At 46.6% G+C, this 19,230-nt stretch overlaps 1 protein-coding gene across 1 annotated transcript; it reads right to left on the bottom strand.

Moving 5' to 3' along the window:
• Positions 1 to 3,817: 3,817 nt before the first annotated feature.
• Positions 3,818 to 16,278, bottom strand: Ddx47 (DEAD-box helicase 47). The gene is made up of 12 exons (NM_001015005.2): positions 16,180 to 16,278; positions 15,493 to 15,586; positions 12,644 to 12,832; positions 12,372 to 12,443; positions 12,079 to 12,197; positions 11,327 to 11,398; positions 10,740 to 10,856; positions 9,539 to 9,685; positions 8,656 to 8,793; positions 6,945 to 7,015; positions 5,718 to 5,847; positions 3,818 to 4,293 (listed from the first exon to the last, which is right to left on the bottom strand). The coding sequence occupies exons 1-12, from the start codon at positions 16,264 to 16,266 to the stop codon at positions 4,162 to 4,164; spliced, it is 1,368 nt and encodes a 455-aa protein (NP_001015005.2). The 5' UTR covers positions 16,267 to 16,278; the 3' UTR covers positions 3,818 to 4,161.
• Between the last annotated feature and the right edge of the window lie 2,952 nt (positions 16,279 to 19,230).

Here is a 19,230-nt window from a genome sequence, read left to right as displayed (position 1 = left end):
TCCCTTGACCACAAGCACATGCCACCATACCAGCTTTTTATGAGTGCTGGGGATCTGAACTCAGGTCCTCCTACTTGTGCAGCAAACACTTTAGCAACTGAGACATCTCTCTGGCCCCTCATTTTCTTTTTAATGCCAGGAATCAAACCCAAAGCCACATGCATGTAAACACACCCTTTGCCACTGAGATACGCCCTCAGCACCACAGCCCAGTATTGCTGACCACCGTGCCTGACAGCTGCTAGTGTTCTTTGGAAGGAGGACAATTCCCCATCACTTTGAGCCAAAGACGAAAAGAATGAGGAGCTCACCAGCTCCCAGGTACCAAGCCATGAAATAACATGGACAAGTGAAAGCTTCGGACTGTCCTACTAGATGAGGGCACACCAAGGTAGAGGGACCTCATGAAAGAGGAGTCAAGACACTTACTCTCATACACACGGTGCACTGGGAAGGAAATGCCTAGATCCCCAGGCTCCAGACTGACATCTCCAAGGGGCTGGTGACCTATCAACACCTAGATAGGAAGGGAAGACTTTAGAATCAACAGAAAGAAAGCTAGTACTGAGACCAGGAGGCAGAACGAGGCCACATTTTATATTGCTTTTAGTTCTCCAAGTCCTACTGTCTGGGTAACCCGGAGATCCCTGCAAGCAGAAGGCAAGCTCTCTACCTGTGAGGAGATACCCCAAGCCTGGCAGTCCTGTTGAAGGCTGACACTCTTCAGATACCTACAGGTAGTTCTCACACCCATCCTGATTACTACCCCTTAGTCACTGTGTGCCCTTTGGTTCTGCACTGCACCTCAGTCACCGCTCACTATTAATCATGTGCTGCCAGTTTTCCCCACAGAGGAAGTGAGGGAGAGCATTTCTTCCTTGTGCCATCTACTGGTGAAAAGGAAGATGTTCTGTTAGTCTCTAATTGTTGCCCACTGGAAACTAAGTGCACCCGAAAGCTTATTGGCACAATACTCACCTGTTATGTGGAGCATATGTGTTAAGGAGGGCAATACTACTGCCACTGGTGGCGATTCCTTTTGCTCTGTGTAAGTGCTCACCGAGTGTACAATGTGGAATACACACAAAAGATACATATACACATCATATAAAGACCAAAATTTGGAATCGAATTTGGTTTTGCCTTTTTATGTGTGTGCTTTTGTTTGGGTCTTTTGATCTAAAGTTTTTTGTATCTGTTTATCAGAGGCAGGGTGATGACATATCACAACATGCATGTGGAGGTTAAGAGGAAAATTTGTGAGTTGGTTCTCTCATTGTATGGGTTCTGGGGATCAAACTCAAGTCAAGTTTAGCAGCGAGTGCCTTTACCTGCTGAGCCAGCTCACTGGTTTTTTTCCAAAAGATGGGAGTTTCACATAGCCCAGGCTGGCTTCAAACTATCTATGTAGCTGACGCTGGCCTTTATTTTAACTCCTGATCTTCCTGCTTACTCCTCCTAAAATCTGGGATTGGTGGTATCAGATGGACAGGTGGCTGTGTGCAGACAGCTCTGCAGTGGTTTGAGGATGGCCTCAATAGGCTTGTATATAACTATAACTATAGTTCAATGCTTATTTTCCAACTGATGGGGCTGTTTGGGAAGAATTAGGAGGTGGATCCTTGTTGGAAGAGGTTTGTCACTGGGGACAAAAGCCCATGCCAAGCACAGTCTCCTTCACTCTGCCTCCTGTTTGTGGATCGGATATAAGCACTTAGCTACTGCCCTAACACCATGCCTGCCTGCCTGCCTACTGAAACTATAAGCAAGCTCCCAATAAATGCTTCCTTTTGTAAGTTGCCTTGGTCATGGTGTCTCTTCACAGCAACAAAGAGTAACTAAAGCAAGCTCCAACGGTGTCAACAGGTATCAGGGTCCTAGAACCTGTGCCTCCAGCCGAGCCCATTCTTGTCCTGTCCTCCTCAATCATCGCACAGAGCTCTTAGGTGTGACTGTTTGGTGATACTTCCCAGACCTCAAGTTTCTGCTGTTATTTTTAGCCGTAGTTTTAGTGCATTCTTGAGACAGGTGAGGCATGAAGAATGTAGGTGTGGGTCACCCTTGAATCTCCAGTGCTTGGGCCGAGTCTCTCGTCATTCCAGCCCGAGTGACTCACCGCCTTTTATTATCTGCCCCTAGGTTGTTTCACCTCAAGAACTCTGGATTAGAGCTGCCATAGTCTATTCTCTGATTTCTTTTTGAGGACATGCCTTCTTCATGCTTTGTTACCTGCTTCTGATAAGGTGGGTTCCTTCATTTTCTGTAACCAATACCACTGCCCTCTGGTTCTTTCTGGTCCCATTTCCCAGAGCTATGAGGCCCTTGGCATATGGCATCTGATGTAGGAGGTAGACAGCTCAAAGACAGGAAGCTACCTGGAAAGCTCTCTGGCTCTCATCCAGACATCTCTGAAGAGCCAAATCCTGGGGAGTTTGTTGCATTATAAAAAAGAATAGGGGTTGGGGATTTAGCTCAGTGGTAGAGCGCTTGCCTAGCAAGCGCAAGGCCCTGGGTTCGGTCCTCAGCTCTGGAAAAAAAAAAAAAAAGGAAAAAAAAAGGCAAAATAAGAAAGAATAATAAAATGATCCAGTTGAGCTTTGACCCCTCACAGCAACTGAGCTACACCTCTAAGCCTGCACAGCAGGTTATGTACATGTATGTGGTATGTACTGGCACTCCTGTGCACCTGTGTGCTCATGTATGTGTAGAAGCCAGAGATCTGGCGTCTTCCTCAACCACTCTTAAAGTCTCTCCAAAAACATGCTTCTATCTCAACTCCCACGAACCATTGCCTAGAAGGAAAGTTCAGGCTGGAACACTTCCAAGCTCTCTTTATTGAGCCCTCAGTCATTAATCCAATCTTAATTTGCCTCTTAAGTTCTTCCCAGAGTGAAAATGTCAGACATCAGTCATTCACTGATGCAAAGCCACCTTGGAGAAGCCTGTCAGGAAAACATGACGATGAGAAAATGAGCCCCAAGGGTGACCAACTTGTAACAACTGCCCCCAAGTACGGTCCCTCCCCACTTCCTCTGGATTGTCCGACTCCTCTAACTCATCCTTCACTCAAATGCACCATGATCAGCAATGACATGCAAAGCCCAGGCCACTCCGTTGGTAGGACAATGGAGTCCTAACCTAACGGGCACATAAGCCCTAGGTTTAGTCTCCAGCATCACCACACAAACCAGGCATAGTGCACACATCCATAATCCCAGCACTAGAAGTTTCCTAGATACCCGTTTAGCCCAAGGAACCAGGAAAACAAACGCATTCGGGGCTCTGAAGCCCTATGCAGCTGCACCAAACAGAAATGCAACTTCTGCTAAACAGGACTTCTCTTTCAAAGCTATCCATCATCTTGGTTTTCTTAAACATGTTAATTAATGTCTTAATTCAATTAAAGACAACCAATTAAGCTGCCATCTGTCAGCAGGAGACACAAAGCCTTTAATTAATTAGCAAGGTCTCCAAAGAATCCTCTTCTAGAGGACCTGAATTTGATTCTTCAAGATTTATTTATTTTACATATCTGAGTACACTGTAGCTGTCTTCAGACACACCAGAAGCGGGCATCAGATCCCATTACAGATGGTTGTGAGCCACCATGTGGTTGCTGGGATTGAACTCAGGACCTCTGGAAGAGTAGTCAGTGCTCTTAACCGCTGAGCCATCCCTCCAGCCCTGAATCTGATTCTCAATCATCCACATTGCTGACTCAAAACCGTCTGTAACTCCAGCTCCAGGGGAAGCCAACTCCTCTGACCATGTCATACCTGGATACTTGCATAAGTGCATACACACACAGACACACAGATAATAAAAATACATCTTTAAAAATAGTAATTATTGATGTACATCAGGCTGAGATAAGGTGGCTGACAGCCACTGTGTACAAGCTTCACAGTGGACTGCAGACGATGCTCCTTACAGCCAGGCCTGGCCTTACAGGTGGGAAGGCGGAGAGAGGTGCAGCTGAAGAGCGGTCAGTCCTGTGTCAACACTGAAAGATGTCCCACTGCAACGACACTCCGATCCTCAGAGAGAACAAGCTCCCAGATGGCCGAGCATCCTGGACAGAATCTCAACTCTACTCCAGGGGGCTCACTGCCGTCTTCCACCTCTCTTTACAGCTGGCAAGCACAAGTCTTTCTAAAGCCGTTAGCGGCCTTTCCGCTTCTTCATTTTCCCCCCAGCCACCTTGTTCCTCACACCAATAGCGCCCTCGGTATCATCATCATCTCCTGGGTCCTCTCGCTTGCGTTTCTTCTTTTCTCCATGTTCCCTTAACTCCTGCAAGGCAGCAAACAGGATGTGATTGAACCTGAGTTAAGAGCGTTCCCCCCACCTCCTTCACCCCCTCTTCTGGTCAGAGGATACCTGAAAAGGCTAAGAATCAACTCTAAAAGACAGGAACAGAAACACTGACCTCATACAGAGATCAAAGCATGAAAATGAGGCAACTGGCACAGATGTGGTCACATGACATGCTATAGCTTTCCTAGGGGTCAGGCATTCTGTACAAATTCAAACACTGACTGCATATGTACTCCTTGGTCAATTTCACCTCTAGAAGCTTCTTTTAAGGAAATAAGCCAAGGTACACATACTAGGATACTCAGCATAGCCCTAGTTAAAGTGGAGTAAAACCTTCATCAACGTAAGGCATGTTACATGCATGTGACATAACCATCAAAGAATGATTACATGTGCTGTCATGGTGGTGCACAGCTGCAATCCCAGCACTTGAAAGAGAAGCAAGAGGCTGGACATGAGTTCAAGACCAGCCTGAACTACACAGCAAAACCTTGCCTCAAAAATCTAATTGCAAAAATGTCACATGATAAACAGGAGGGTAAAACTGGGGGAAAAAAAAACCCCATGGATTTCTATTTGGTGAAACACAAAAATGACAGTCACATATAATTAGGTAAGTTCTAACTGTGGCTAAAACAAAAACAAAATTTAGTGATGCTCTCTCAGTGGTCCCCTAGGGCCTGGCTCACCCCTTCTGCTATTTTAATCCATCTACACCTTGTGAAATCTTTCCCCAGGCACAGATCTGGCCTCAAACTCTCAGTGATCCCCCCTCAGCTTCAAAAGTGATCACAGGTATATGCCATTATCCTAACTACAGGCAGCACTGTGTGCATGCGCATCATGTCCATTTCTGTGTGTGAGCACACACAGGTCAAGGGACAGCTGTCTGCCACTCTTCAGGTGACATCTACCTTTCAATCCCACCACAGATAGCAATTTTATAAACAAAAACTCACACATAAATTCCATGTGGGCAGAAAACCACAGAAGTCTGTATTTCAGTTATTCAAAAACCAACAAAGGCAAAGTTCCCACACCTCAGAGTTCTCCCCAGGAAGGACACACACTTCCAGGGTCTCCTCTAGAGTCTCCTCTGAGGCAGCTGACATTGCCCTACTAGACTCGTGCTTCACGTAAGCCTGTCTGGTGTTCAGAGTACACGGAGGTATCCAAGGCAAACGCATACAGGTCAGCAGCTGGCTCTGAGAGGAGAGGCAGAACGCCCGAGCTCACTGCAACCACAGCTACTCTTCTGCCTTTTGGGGGGTGGGGTGGGCTATGACACATCAGCAGTGGAGGAGCACGTATGTGGCCAGCCTAGACTCTGGACAGAACACCAAGTGTACGATGAGGCCCTGGTAAGAACACAAAGGTTGCTGAGAGCAGCTGCAGCGTACCATTCGGGCAAATCTCTGGGCTTCGCTCACACGCTCTGTGAGCATCATGACCTCCTCATCCTGCGTTGGAAAGACAGGCAGTTTCTTCCCAATTAGGTGCTCGATGCGCTGGAAGAGTTCCACATCATACCTGAGGAAGGAAAATTGCGTGGCTTTGCTGAGCTGCTAATGCCAGCACCTCCTGCTGGCTAGTGCCATGGTATCACATGACAGAATATGGGCCAGTTCAGTGCTGAACATGAGTCCTTCTCAAAACACAGGGAGAAATACAACCTTTGTGCCTGGAGAGTTGGGAAATTACCCACAGTGTGATTTACTCACAGGACACCCTAGGTATCCCACATTCAATCACACACAGCGGCACTAATTAGATGTGGTGGATTACAGAAAGAAGAAGAGGACAAGAGGGGAGAGGGCATGTTTGGGGGGAATGTGACCAAGACACATTGTATACATGTGTGAAATTGGCAAAGAACAAACTTTTAAAATGGGCCTGGAGAGACGGCTTGCTGCTTGAGAGCACTGACTGTTCTTCTAGAGGATCCCAGTTCCATTCCCAACACCCAAAAGGCAGTTCATAACTGCCTCTAACTCCAGGCCCCGGGATCTGACCTCGTCTAGCCTCTGCAGGCACAAGACACGCACATGGGACACAGACAGACATGCAGGCCAAACACCCATACACATAAAAGTCAGATATGGTTATTCTAGCCCATCAGAATTAAGGAAAAGGTCACTGCTCCCAGTTTAGAACTTTAAGAACCAGCAGTGCCTTGCCTAGCAAGTGCAAGGCCCTGGGTTCGGTCCCCAGCTCCGGAAAAAAAAAAAAAAAGAACCAGCAGTGCCACTGTGCTTCTGTATGACATGACATGACGTATAAAAACCAGGGTTGAGGGGTTGGGGATTTAGCTCAGTGGTAGAGCGCTTGCCTAGGAAGCGCAAGGCCCTGGGTTTGGTCCCCAGCTCCGAAAAAAAAGAAAAAAACCAGGGTTGGGGAAGTGGTAACCAGCTGGTAAAGTGCTTAATGAGGAAGCCTGAAGAAGCACACAAGGATGTGCACAGACACAGGCGTGCACACACATACACAGACGCACACACACACACACACACACACACACACACACACACACGTGCACGCACACACGAGCCAGGAGAGTCTATATAACCAGCACTGCGTGGGGTAGAGGTGCCAGTCTCTGCTGCTCAGTCCGGTGCTGATTTACTCACTGTGTTACAAAGGTAATGGCCTTCCCAGAGCGCCCAGCTCTCGCAGTTCGTCCTACTCGATGGATATAATCCTGGAACATGAAAGGTAAATAAATCCTCATCAGAGCTAAGAAGAGAAGTGTGCAAAGCCCTACTGCAAACCTCTCGAAGAAAACATATGCCTTTGGAACATGAAGGATATGGTCTAGGAAACTTTTGGAGAAATTTACTTGTTTGTTTGATTATGACAGGGTTTCTCTGTGTAACAGTCCTGGCTGTCCTGGAACTTGCTTTGTAGACCAGGCTGGCCCTGAACTCACAGAAATCCACTTGTCTCTACCTCCTAAATACTGGAACTAAGGGCGTTCAATATCACCACGCCTGGGTTCTTTTTTTTTTTTTTTTAAACATTCTCATAGCACAAAATTCATCTAATGCTTGCTTTCTCTTATACAAAGACAAACCGACAATACTCATCTACAGGGTTATGACATCACTGAATCAGCTGGAGAGATGGCTCAGGGGTTAAGAGTACCTGACTGATCTTTCAGAGGCCCTGAGTTCAATTCCTAGCAACCATGTGGTTGCTCACAACAACCACCTATAATGAGATCTGATTCCCTCTTCAGGTGTGTATGAAGACAGAACACTCATGCACATAAAATACATGAATAAATAAATCTAAAAAGAAAGAAAAAGGACAGACAGACAGACAAGACACTGGATCTAGGGGTCCTACACAATTATCTGCACATCACCATGTCTCTGGTCTCTGACCTTTAGTTCCTATTTATAGACCAGGGCTAGAAATGAATGCACAATCTTTTTTTTTTTTTTTTTTTGGTTCTTTTTTTCGGAGCTGGGGACCGAACCCAGGACCTTGTGCTTCCTAGGTAAGCGCTCTACCACTGAGCTAAATCCCCAACCCCATAAATGCACAATCTTAAAAGTTGCTGTGAATATGAAAAGGAATAGCAACTTATCCTTAAGAACTCAATAAAGACTAAGTGAAACAAAGGTCCACTAGATCCTGCCTCTCCTAGGGACATTTGGTAATGCCTAGAACATTTTTGGTTGTCACAACTAGAAGAGCGTGAGATACTGTCTAGTAGACTCAAGGAATGCTAAGCACATTATACACAAACAATGCCCAAGACAAAGAATCCACCAGTCCAAATGCTAACACAGTGCCAAGACTGAGAAGTGCTGAGACCCTAAGCGGCAGAAGCTGTGTTTATAAAGAAGGGGACTGGCGTGGTCAGCATCTGCTGTGTTTGCCCCGTGTCCAGTAGTTCTCTCTGGGTGTCTTCACACTCACACCGGCTAATGCTGTAAACAGGCATGTGCAAACGGTGAGAATAAAGCAGTCAAGAGCTTTCTCAGTTGCTGCTTTTGAGACCGGGTCTCATGTAGCCCAGGCTAGCCTCGCATTTCCTGTCTCTGAGGTCGACCTTGAAGTCCTAATCTTCCTACTTCTACCCCTTGAGTGCAAGGATTACCGACCTGTGCTACCACTCCAGTTAACTCGGTGCTACAGCTCACACCCAGAGCCTGATGTGTGCCAGGCAGGTAGGTATTCGCAAATGAGCTCCACCCACCACTTTTCACTCTTTGATACTGAATAATAGAGGGTAAAGCACTGCATTACAACTAAGGAAAAACAAACAACAAAAGCACATTCCTTAGCAAGTGAACTTGGGAACTAGGAAGTCCAGGCAACAGGAGAACTCACCTTAGAATGAGTCGGAATGTCAAAATTGACTACTACATCCACATGGGGTATGTCCAGACCTCTGCTGGCCACATCAGTCGCTAGGAGAATGGACCTCGCCTTAGCTTTAAACTTATTAAGGGATCCAAGGCGCTTGCTCTGAGAAGAGGAAAAGAAATGAGAAACTTTAATTCGGAAAAATGAAAGAATCCTTACATACAGGACATGGAAAACAGACAAAACAAACACAACAAGAAATTTATTTTTGTTTTTTATACTTTTTCCCTTCTAAGTCCAGGCTGGGGTTTCATAGTCAAAACAAGTATGGAAACAACAAAAAATGCTTAAGACCAACATGAAGATGCGTGTAGAGCCCAGAGGACACTCTCAGTGTTGGGGCGATCTTTTTGAGACCTTTCGTGAGGATAGAGAGATGTCACAACTTTCTACAGTTCCAGCTCACTGACCTGAAGCTCATGGGTTAGGCTAAGTTGGCTGTCACCGCACACAGCCTTGGGTCCTCAGGTTTGCACATAAAGCACTTTATCAACTGAGCCATCTCAGCAGGCCCATCTCTGACCTACTCCAGTCATCCACTTGCTGCCTAACGGTGAGGAAGTAAGCATTCAACGCAATGCACCAAAGCACTAAGACCAGGGCTGTGCGATAAGCATGGGTGCCATAGGCCAGGGGCGCAATGGGCTCTGTGCCGCCCCTGCTGCACACGTCTACCGACACAGGATTTGCAGTCCTTGTCCCCGCAGTTCCTGTAAAGAACTCTTTTTTTTTTTTTTTTTTTTGGTTCTTTTTTTCGGAGCTGGGGACCGAACCCAGGGCCTTGCGCTTCCTAGGTAAGCGCTCTACCACTGAGCTAAATCCCCAGCCCCCTGTAAAGAACTCTTACCTGACTCATCTGCCCATGGAGGGGGATGGCCGTGAACCCGAGATTGCGAAGCAGCAATGCTGTTCTCTGAGTGTTGTTACAGGTGCTACAGAATATCATGAAGGAGTTGCCGGCCAGCTCATTGAGAATATAAACCAGGTAGGTGTCCTAAATCACAAAACAAGGTACGTAACGGGCCTGAAGAAGGCTTGGAGACCTAGCAATATGTGGGAGAGACCGCGTCTGTTGGACTGTCTCAGTCATGCAAACCACAAGCTTTGAGCTTTCTACTTCTTCCCTGCTGCTCCCAGGTTTTTGGACGAGGTCTCTGTGGGGATTGGAGCTATCCCTGAGTGACAGTGGAAGGAGCAGATTAAAGTCCTGAGCTGCTACTGACAGACATGAAATGGCCATGAAGGACTCCAATACCTCAGAGCCATGGGAAGTGCACGCGCCCTGTGGTCAGGCCCAGACACCCATCAGTGTGCAGGTGGAGACAGCGTGAGAAAACGTCAAGCATAGGTTCCTCCTCCAGGATGTGCAGAACCAGGACTCTCCCTGACAGAGGCCCAGTACGGAGAACAGCTAAACCTACTCGTGCATACAGTAAACCAAACATGCTGACTTTCCCGGTCATTCTTGGTGCAACCGTCAGAGGGCACCGCCCACCCCATCCCAGCATGTCCGTCCCCATCCCAGCATGTCCGTGCCTGTACTTCCTGATTTCCATGTGGCCCTCATCTGTGCAGGTGTGGCAGTCCCACCACACTATGTAATCGAAACTGGCCTCAAACTTACTGTAAGGCCCAGGCTGGCACTGAGCCTACGGTGACCTTCTCACTTCAGGTTCCCAGTGCTGGGGACAGGCATGCACTGGGGACAGGCGTGCACTGGGGACAGGCGTGCACCGCCAACCTGGCTGGCTCTGTGCCAACTCTGTGAACCAAGCACCCAATGCATCCCGAGGTCACACACAAGATCTGCGCTCAGCAACCAAGCAAGGCCTTTCCGAAGTAGCCAGGAACTAAGCAGACGCAGGTGGGGTGTTCTGGGGAGAGACTCCACCATTATATCAGGGCTTCCCCTGGGCTTTAATGCCGCGGATTCCTGGCATATTCACTTTATCTGCAATAAATGTAAGTGGGGCAGGACGTGCAGCCCTCGGCTGGTCAGGTGCTTGGTGAGGACAGGAATGGCAGCGATGACAGAGTCAACACTGTACCTTGAATTTAGAGGGAATGAAAAGGTAATACTGCTGCAGTTTCTCAACAGTCTGGTACTTAGAGGAAACAGCGCACTTCACAGGGTTCTTGAGAGCTGCACGCTGAAGTTTTTGCACCTAAAGAAAACAGAATGGTACATCAAGCCTAAATACTCAATGTTCTTACTTTCCTGTGTTTTCACTATCATTCTAATACATAGGGGTGTATGTGTGTGTGTGTGTGTGTGTGTGTGTGTGTGTGCGCGCGCTATACATTACACCCAAGACCTGCCCCAAGTTCAAGGACAGATTTTACTATCAGTCACATCTCAACACTAGTTTTACTTCCTACTTTGAGGCAGGGTCTCACAAAAGTGCCCAGGCTGGCCTTGAACGTACTTTGTGGTCCACACAGACCTTAAACTTGTGATCCTCCTGCCTCAGCCTCCCAAATAGCTGGGATACTTGTATATCAATTCCTTTTTCTATTTTTGGTTTTATGGGGGTGGGGTTTTACCATATAGACCAGCCTGGCCTGAAACAGATTCCCCTGGCCTTGCTTGTCTGTCGATTCTTATAGAGAAAGCAGGAGTCCAAGCAAACCTCACCTTCTTGGTCATGGTAGCAGAAAAGAGAAATGTTTTCCGATCTCGGGGAATCACTTTGAGGATCTTGTCAACCTGGAGCAGATAGAAGAATGCCAGTGTCATTCAGACCAGCTGTCTACAGAGTCTCTGCACAGTTACCGGGCGCCTGGCAGTGAGACAGGACTAAGAAACCCAACCCTAGAGGATTAAGGACTTAAAACGCAATCCAAATTCTCAGCTAGAATTTACTGAATATTTACATTTTGATACTAGGCCAGATGTTGCGCTTTTTAAATGCCATTCAAAGAAAAGAACGATTAAAAGCTAAGTTAAGAAAAAAGACTAAATAAATAACTAAACAAACATCAGTCAGGTAAATAAACAATGTCAAGAGGGAGACGTGAAGGAGCTGCAGGGTCAGCCTCACCGCTCAGGCCAGCCAGGGCCACATTCTAACGGTGAGGCGCACCAAGACTACAGAAAACCAGTGACATGCTGCTGTTCTCACTAAGGCTGACACGGTGCGCTACAGAAACAGGTACCCAAGGAACCAAAACCAGTGTCAAAGAGGACCAGAGAAGCTCTAGGGAGGACTGCTGTCAAACTCACCTTGAGGTCAGGCATGGTGGTGCATGCCTTTAATCCTGGCACTCAGGAGACAGAGACAGGTGGACCTCTGTGAGTTCAAGGCCAGCCTGGTCCAGGACAGCCAGGGCTGTTACAGAAAGACCCTGTCTCAAAAACGAACAAACAAACAAACAAAGAGAACTCACCTCTGTCTCAAAATCCATGTTCAGTATCCGGTCTGCTTCATCCATGACCAAGTACTTAAGAGCTCTTAAGTTGAAGCCTTTGGTATTTTCCAAATGGTCAATCAGTCGGCCAGGAGTAGCTACCAAGCAAGGGTGAGAAAGGGTAAGGAAGTGATCTACTCCCCAGTAAACAGTGAAGACCCGGAAGAGTTGAGCAGAGTCACAGGTCCACTCACTCCCCAGGTGCCACCCAACATGAAAGCTTTTCTCCAACCCATTGGTCATGGTGGTGTTCACCTGTGTCAGTGACTCACCTATTACTATATGTGGTTTTTTGGCCAACGCTAGTGACTGAGACATCGAATCAATTCCACCAACAATGACAGCTGCAGAAACAAAGCAAACACAGAACTTTCTCACTGGGTACCTTCAAAGCCAATATCAAATTTCTACTTAGATGTATCCACCCACTCCAAGGCTAAACCACAACACCAGCTCCTTAGGTCAACACTGTGCTAACAGTGCTTCCCGCTCTCCTTCCCCACTTGCGATGGCACTCAGGGCTCTGCCCTGCTTAGACACTTACCACACTGTACTCCAATAGATGACCCCAGGGCCTCGAACTGTTCAGAGATCTGAAAGGCCAACTCTCGAGTAGGGGTGAGGACCAGGGCAAACAAACGCTGGGGAGTCTCCAGCAGTGCATTCAGAATGGGCAAAGCAAAAGCACCTGTTTTTCCAGATCCCGTTTCTGCCAACCCAATAATATCACGACCTGAAAGGAAAAAAAAACCTCTTATATAAAGAAATGCACTCTGAGCTCCTTCAAAGTTTTCTGTACTGACCCAATGCTGGGCATATCTCCCTAGTGAACTGAATAAATGCAAAAGGCATGTCCTCCGCCCTAGATAAGCTAAAACTCAATATAACAGGACAAATACAAAATATGTTTAAGCTGGGCAGCGGTGGCCCATGCCTTTAATCCCAGTACTCAGGAGGCAGAGACAGGCAGATCTCTAAGTTCAAGGACAGCCAAGTCTACACAGAGAAACAAAAAACAAAACCAAACGTTTAGCTTAAAGCTAATTTTAAAAAGCACATGTGTTTTCCATGTGTAACTGTGGTAAGTCAGAGGACTGACTGCAACATGTGTTTTCCATGTGTAACTGTGGTAAGTCAGAGGACTGACTGCAACATGTGTTTTCCATGTGTAACTGTGGTAAGTCCGAGGACTGACTGCAGGAATCAGTTCTCTACTTCCACCATGTGCATCCAAGAAATCAAACTCAGGTCCTGACTTTTAGCAGTAAGAGCCTTTAACCGCTGAGCGATCTTACCAACACCAATGCTTCACCTGGTAAGGGCCTTAACGCAGACCCTAGAAATACCTAACCAGTACATAAAGGGGTGCCAGGCTAGCAGATACCTACAGGTTCTATGTGGAGGCAAAGACAGACAGAGCAGCTACCCCTGCATGAGGACAGAGGGCTGGGGCTCTAGGAAACCGCACGAAGGGGAGAATGGGAAGGTATTATATGGGACGGGATGAGGCCAGGGAGGAGCTCAGAAACCCCCAATACGTTCTGATGAACAGGGAATTTCACAGGTAATGTTATTCTTCAGGAAAATAAGACCTGGACGAGGCAAGGAGCTAACAGTGAGTGCACGTGACAGAGCCCCACCTGTAGTCCCACCTACGTGGGAGGCCAAAGAGGAGCACTTGGGCCTAGGAGTTTCAAGCCAGCCTTGACAGCACAGCAAGGACCCATCTCAAACATAAAAGCAAACAAAAACTGGTTGAAAGAAATGTGGTGAGTGGGGGCTGGAGAGATGGCTCAGTGGTTAAGAGCACTGACTGCTCTTCCAGAGGTCATGAGCTCAAATCCCAGCAACCACATGGTGGCTCACAACCATCCATAATGGGATCTGATGTGTGCGCGCACACACATGTGTTTGTGTGTTTGTGTGTTGTGTGTGTGTTGGGGGGGAATCTTTAAAAAAAGAAGAAAGAAATGTGGTGGGTGACAATTTTAGTATGGAAAACTGAAAAGCAAAAAATGGAAATAGAGGGGTTGGGGATTTAGCTCAGTGGTAGAGCCCTTGCCTAGGAAGTGCAAGGCCCTGGGTTCGGTCCCCAGCTCCGGGGGGGCGGGGGGGGGAATGGAAATAAAACCTATAGAAAAGTCAATTCTGGGAGGAAGTTAATGATTCTGCATACAAAGAACTTCGGGTTCAGACAGCTACAAGCTAACAGGATATACTTACACCAGCAGGCCTTGAGCTCTTCGTCCTAAAGAATGGTGTCATGAAATGTCCCTGGTTACTCTAACTAGTCATGACCCATGAGCATCTTCATAGTCTCACTCTTCCCCGTCCACAAAAGCATGCACACTGGCAATGCAGACATAGGATGAATTCCCACCTGGTTCACACCCCTGAGGGGCATACATATCAGAGTTACAATCTATGAGGGTTATGTCCCAAGTTTGAAAATTCTTCTTCTGTTTATTTGCCCTTTTTTTTTTTTTTTTTTTTTTTTTTTTGGAGACAGGGCTTCTCTGTGTAGTCCTGGCTATTCTGGAACTCGCTCTGTAGATCAGACTAGCCTAAAATTTAGAAATCTGCTAACCCCTCCTGAGTGCTGGGATTAAAAGCGTGCACCACCATCACCTGGTTTTACACCTGAAAATCCTAACTCAGGAGGTACAAGTTGTTTTAGAATAAGGAAAAAGAGGATGATGATAGAATCACTATTATAAAGCAAAAGGGAAGAAACAGTAGCTAAAGAGACGGGCTAGTAAAATACTGTGCTGAAATGAAAATATGACAACTTCAGGAAAGGCGTGACCAAGGGTGTTCGAAGCTACAGGATAAGTATAATGAACTTTTTCTGGTTGGGGGGGGGGGTGTGTTTGTTTGCTTTTCAAGATACTGTTTTCCCATACAAATGTCATGGCTGTCCTAGAACTTGCTTAGTAGGCCAGGCTAGCCCCAAACTCCGCCTGCCTCTGCCAATGTAGTACTGGGATTAAAGGCGTGCACCACCGCGCCCAGCCGTACGGATTCTTAACTCCCATCTCTTAGAGCTTAATAACCTAGTCAGGATCTACCATGCCAATTCAGACAGCAGAGTGTTCTAGGAGGTTAAAACTGTCATCCCTCCATTCATTAACATCAGTGTCCACCTCCCAAATGTTACAGGCTTGTTCCACCATCACAACCTGGCTGTATTTATTTATTTGAGGCAAAGTTTTGCAGCCACCCTCCTGCCTCTGTCTCCTCAGTGTTAACACACAACACGAGTAGTCCAGTCATACCCAGGGACAGATTATATCTCTACTTCACTTGAAATGTGCCAGCAACAGCTGTTTAAAGTGATACAAAAATGGAGTCACACTGGCTCTGTACTAGCCTGTATATTTAATTCCAACCTACCTTGCAAGGCCAAAGGAATAGCTTCAATCTGGATCTTGGTGGGCTTTGCCCACCCCAACTGGTCACAAGCTTCACACAGTACATCGGTCACACCCTTTGAATCCAGAAAACCATACTTTAGTAAAGAATACATCCTCACTTCCCTCCATTTTAAATGCCTTTTTCAGAGCCATCCTACTGGTGATATGTAGGTAGCCTTTTACACTTTATATAACTGTACATCTCAGAACCTGCTTTGTATGAACACCATGGGACAGCTCCTTGAGACAATTTGTATTCACCGGGGTCTGTGTCAACTGCTCTACCGGTACTATCTCATTTAACGCGTCGAACCAGTTCTGACAAGTGGCTAGCTACTAATGTCCCAAGTTTACACGTGTATAAAGTGAGGCACAGACCATAATAACTTGCCTCTTGTAACGAGGTCACGTGTGACCCTACATAGCATACGACTCTACACTAACTGGAGAGAAAATCAGTGGGGGCTCTCGGGACTCAGCAGCATCCTACAAAGCAAATGCACCCGAGGGAGCATGAAGAGACCCCGAGTTTCTAACAGCCTGAGGAAAGTCTGAGTTAGGCCCCGAGGTGTTTCTATACACTACAGGCTAGGATATAAAGTACCCAAACCCTGGGTGAGCCTAACGCCAACATCACAAAATAAATACCAGCACCACCCATTCTCACCAGGTCCTTAAATGTTTTCGTTTCCTCCTCTTCTGCAGCTGTCTGAAGGGCTTCTGTGGGGGAATCGGGTTCCTCGTCTGCCGCCATGTTGCTCGAGGACTCCGGAAGTGGAGCAGAGGCGCAAGGCGTGCTGGGAAATGTAGGAAATTACTTTCCAAAGAGTGTAGGTTCTGAACGCCTCCTGCTGGCTTGTCGGGGCTTTGCAGCTCTCCACACAGGTGGGGCTTTGAAGAACAGTAATGGCTCTTAAGGAACTGAGCCAAGAGAAGTGACTTTTGCTGCCCTTTGGTTACGGCCTCCCCCACCTTTTTTAATTTGTTTCCTGAGGCAGGATTTCATTCTGAATCTTAGGCTTCAGAGCCTTGTCCGTCTTCCCTTTGGCTTACCACTTTTCTAACTATAGAAATGTAAACACATGGACATCACAATACTATTTGTTCATTGCTTCAAATATTTGGCAACTGACAGCCTACCATATGTTTGGACTGTGCTAGGTGTCTAGTGATAGGGCAGGACAGTGTCAACTTCCATTGTAGACAGAAGGCAAACAATACATAGGAATACAAGGCCACTTTAAATTATGAAAGGTGCTATGATATCATAACCTTACATAAAAATGGGGTAGCAAAGTCTTGGGAGAAAGAGTTGTCAGAATTGTTAGAAGGTTGTGAAGGTGTCTCTGAGTGAGTGATATTCGAGCTGGGACCTTATTGATAGCAGAAAGGCCATTCTCAGTTCAGGGAACAACTATTTAAGACTGGCGGATCTGTGCACACAGAATTCTGAGTCCAGTGCGGTATCTGAACAGACACCACTCGAGCTAGCAAGGTACAACGTATGTTGCATGCCCTGTGCCTGCAAGTGTACCCCAGTGGGGAGGCCTTGATGTGTGAGATATTCAAAGCAGCACTCATTCTGAAATTGAGGTATTAGAGACAATCTGGTATCCCTTTCTCTGTGGTGTCCCTTTTCTCTGGCGGAGTGTGTTGTTAAAATATGTGCAGTGCACGTAGAACACACCCTTAAGAGTTTTTTAAGGCTCTAAGTCCTGAGGCTGTGTGGGAAAAGCATAGATATAACTAAGATTGGAAGTGGTGGCCCATGCCTTTAATCCTGTCACTAAGGAGACAGAGGCAAGTGGATGTCTGTGAGGGCAAGTCCTGCCCGGTCTACATAGCAAGTTCCAGAACAGTCAGAGCTACTTAGTAAGATACTGTTTCAAATTGTGTGTGTGTGTGTGGTGTGTGTGTGTGTGTGTGTGTGTGTGTGTGTGTGTGTGTGTATTTATGGATGGATGGATGGATGGATGGATGGATGGATGGATGGATGGATGTAACAACCTTCTACTAAAACACAAAGAAGCAGAAACTAACACTTGAAAAAGTTTGTGATGGTTGCCCATGGAGTGAGAGAAATTAAGAAAAAAATGCACAGGTCGGAAACAAAAGAACAGGAGGTAAAGAGAATAAGTAGAAAAAGCCAAGGGAGAAGACTGCGCTTTGACTTGAGAATTGAGAGGAACTCAACCCAACCACCTCATATCCTTCACACACACACACACACACACACACACACACACACACACACACACACACCTCGAAGATCCTGAATTAGGAGTCGAGTGAGTGTCTAGTACAACAAAACAAGTGGTAAAACTTGGAAAGGTAACCCAGGCCAGACCCTCCAGGGCTGTAGTAAAAGGCATGGGGTTTGGGGAGTTATCTCAAACATAAGAAAAACTGAGGGGAGGAAACTGGCATAATTCACAGAATTTCCATGTTGCTCTTAGCGCAAGCCGGAATGGTGGCACGCTCCCTTAATCACGGGGCTTGGGAGGCAGAGGCAGGCAAATCTCTGAGTTCAAGACTACCCTGGTCTACAGAGTGAGTCCCAGGAAAGTCAGAGCTCTACAGAGAATCCCTATCTCAACAAACAAACAAGCAAAACAAAGAAAACATTGCTCTCACCCACTATGATGTTGGTCTACAAAAAAGAAACTGGGAAAGGAGACGGCTCAAAAGACGAGAGATGACCTTTGTTTCTCTGGTTCTAGAGACAAAATGGATGCTAAGTACATGCTGGGAGAAAAGTCTGGGTGAAGTGAAACTCAGCAAAGCATTGGGATTGGGGACCATGGCACTCCAGAGGCATTTCTCTGGCTGTTTCTTTATCAGTGGTTCTCAACCTTTCCTGATGCTGTGGCCCTTTAATATAGTTCCTCTTGCTGTGGTGACATCAAAGCTTAAAATTATTTCATTGCTTCTTCATAACTGTAATTTCGCTACTGCTGTGAATTGTAAATATCTGATACACAGGATATCTGATATGTGACCCATGCGAAAGGGTCATTCGACATAGGGGTTGAGAACCACTGCTTTAGAAAGTGATGTTTCCCCACACACACACACACACGTTCCTGAAGAATAGGCTGTGTCCTTTGATTTAGTTTGTTTGTTTTTCTTACATTTCACTCCAAGTTAAAAGAGGAAAGCCCCTTCTGTATAAAACAGGCCGGCCCATCAAGGTTTCTACCATCAAGCACATGGTTGGCTGACAGAAAGCCAAAGGCATTCTATTTTGCCCTTCCTGTGACTACCTTCTGTGTATTTTATTTTATTTTATTTTATTTTATTTTATTTTATTCAGCACCTCATGTAGCCCAGGATGTTCTGCATCAGATTCCCTGTGTCTCTCAGAAGCTGACCTTAAGCTCTTGATCCTCCACTTTCCACAGGCAGGGAGGGCAAACACGCACCACCATGCCGGGGAACCAGGCCATTTAAAGTGTCCCTGTAAGTGAAACACACTCTTTGGAAGAAGAGAGAGTTGACTAGTCCTGAAAAAGTCCGACAACCACCACAGTGAGGTCCTTCCCACCTCTTGTCTGCTGTTACACAGACCCCCTAAGGAAGTCATTCTTCTTACTTGACCAGTGACGAACTTAAGTCCCACAGGAAAAAGAGCTGTGTCCGGGATCGAGAAGCCATGTGACAAGAACTAAGCCCAGGATCCAACCTGCTTAAGATAAAACACATGACCTTACTTTTTCTT

Source organism: Rattus norvegicus, chromosome 4 (genome assembly GCF_036323735.1).
Source record: "Rattus norvegicus strain BN/NHsdMcwi chromosome 4, GRCr8, whole genome shotgun sequence".
Taxonomy (NCBI): Eukaryota; Metazoa; Chordata; class Mammalia; order Rodentia; family Muridae; genus Rattus; species Rattus norvegicus.
The sequence above is the reverse complement of the archived record's forward strand: the minus strand, read 5'-3'. Positions and strand labels throughout refer to the sequence as shown.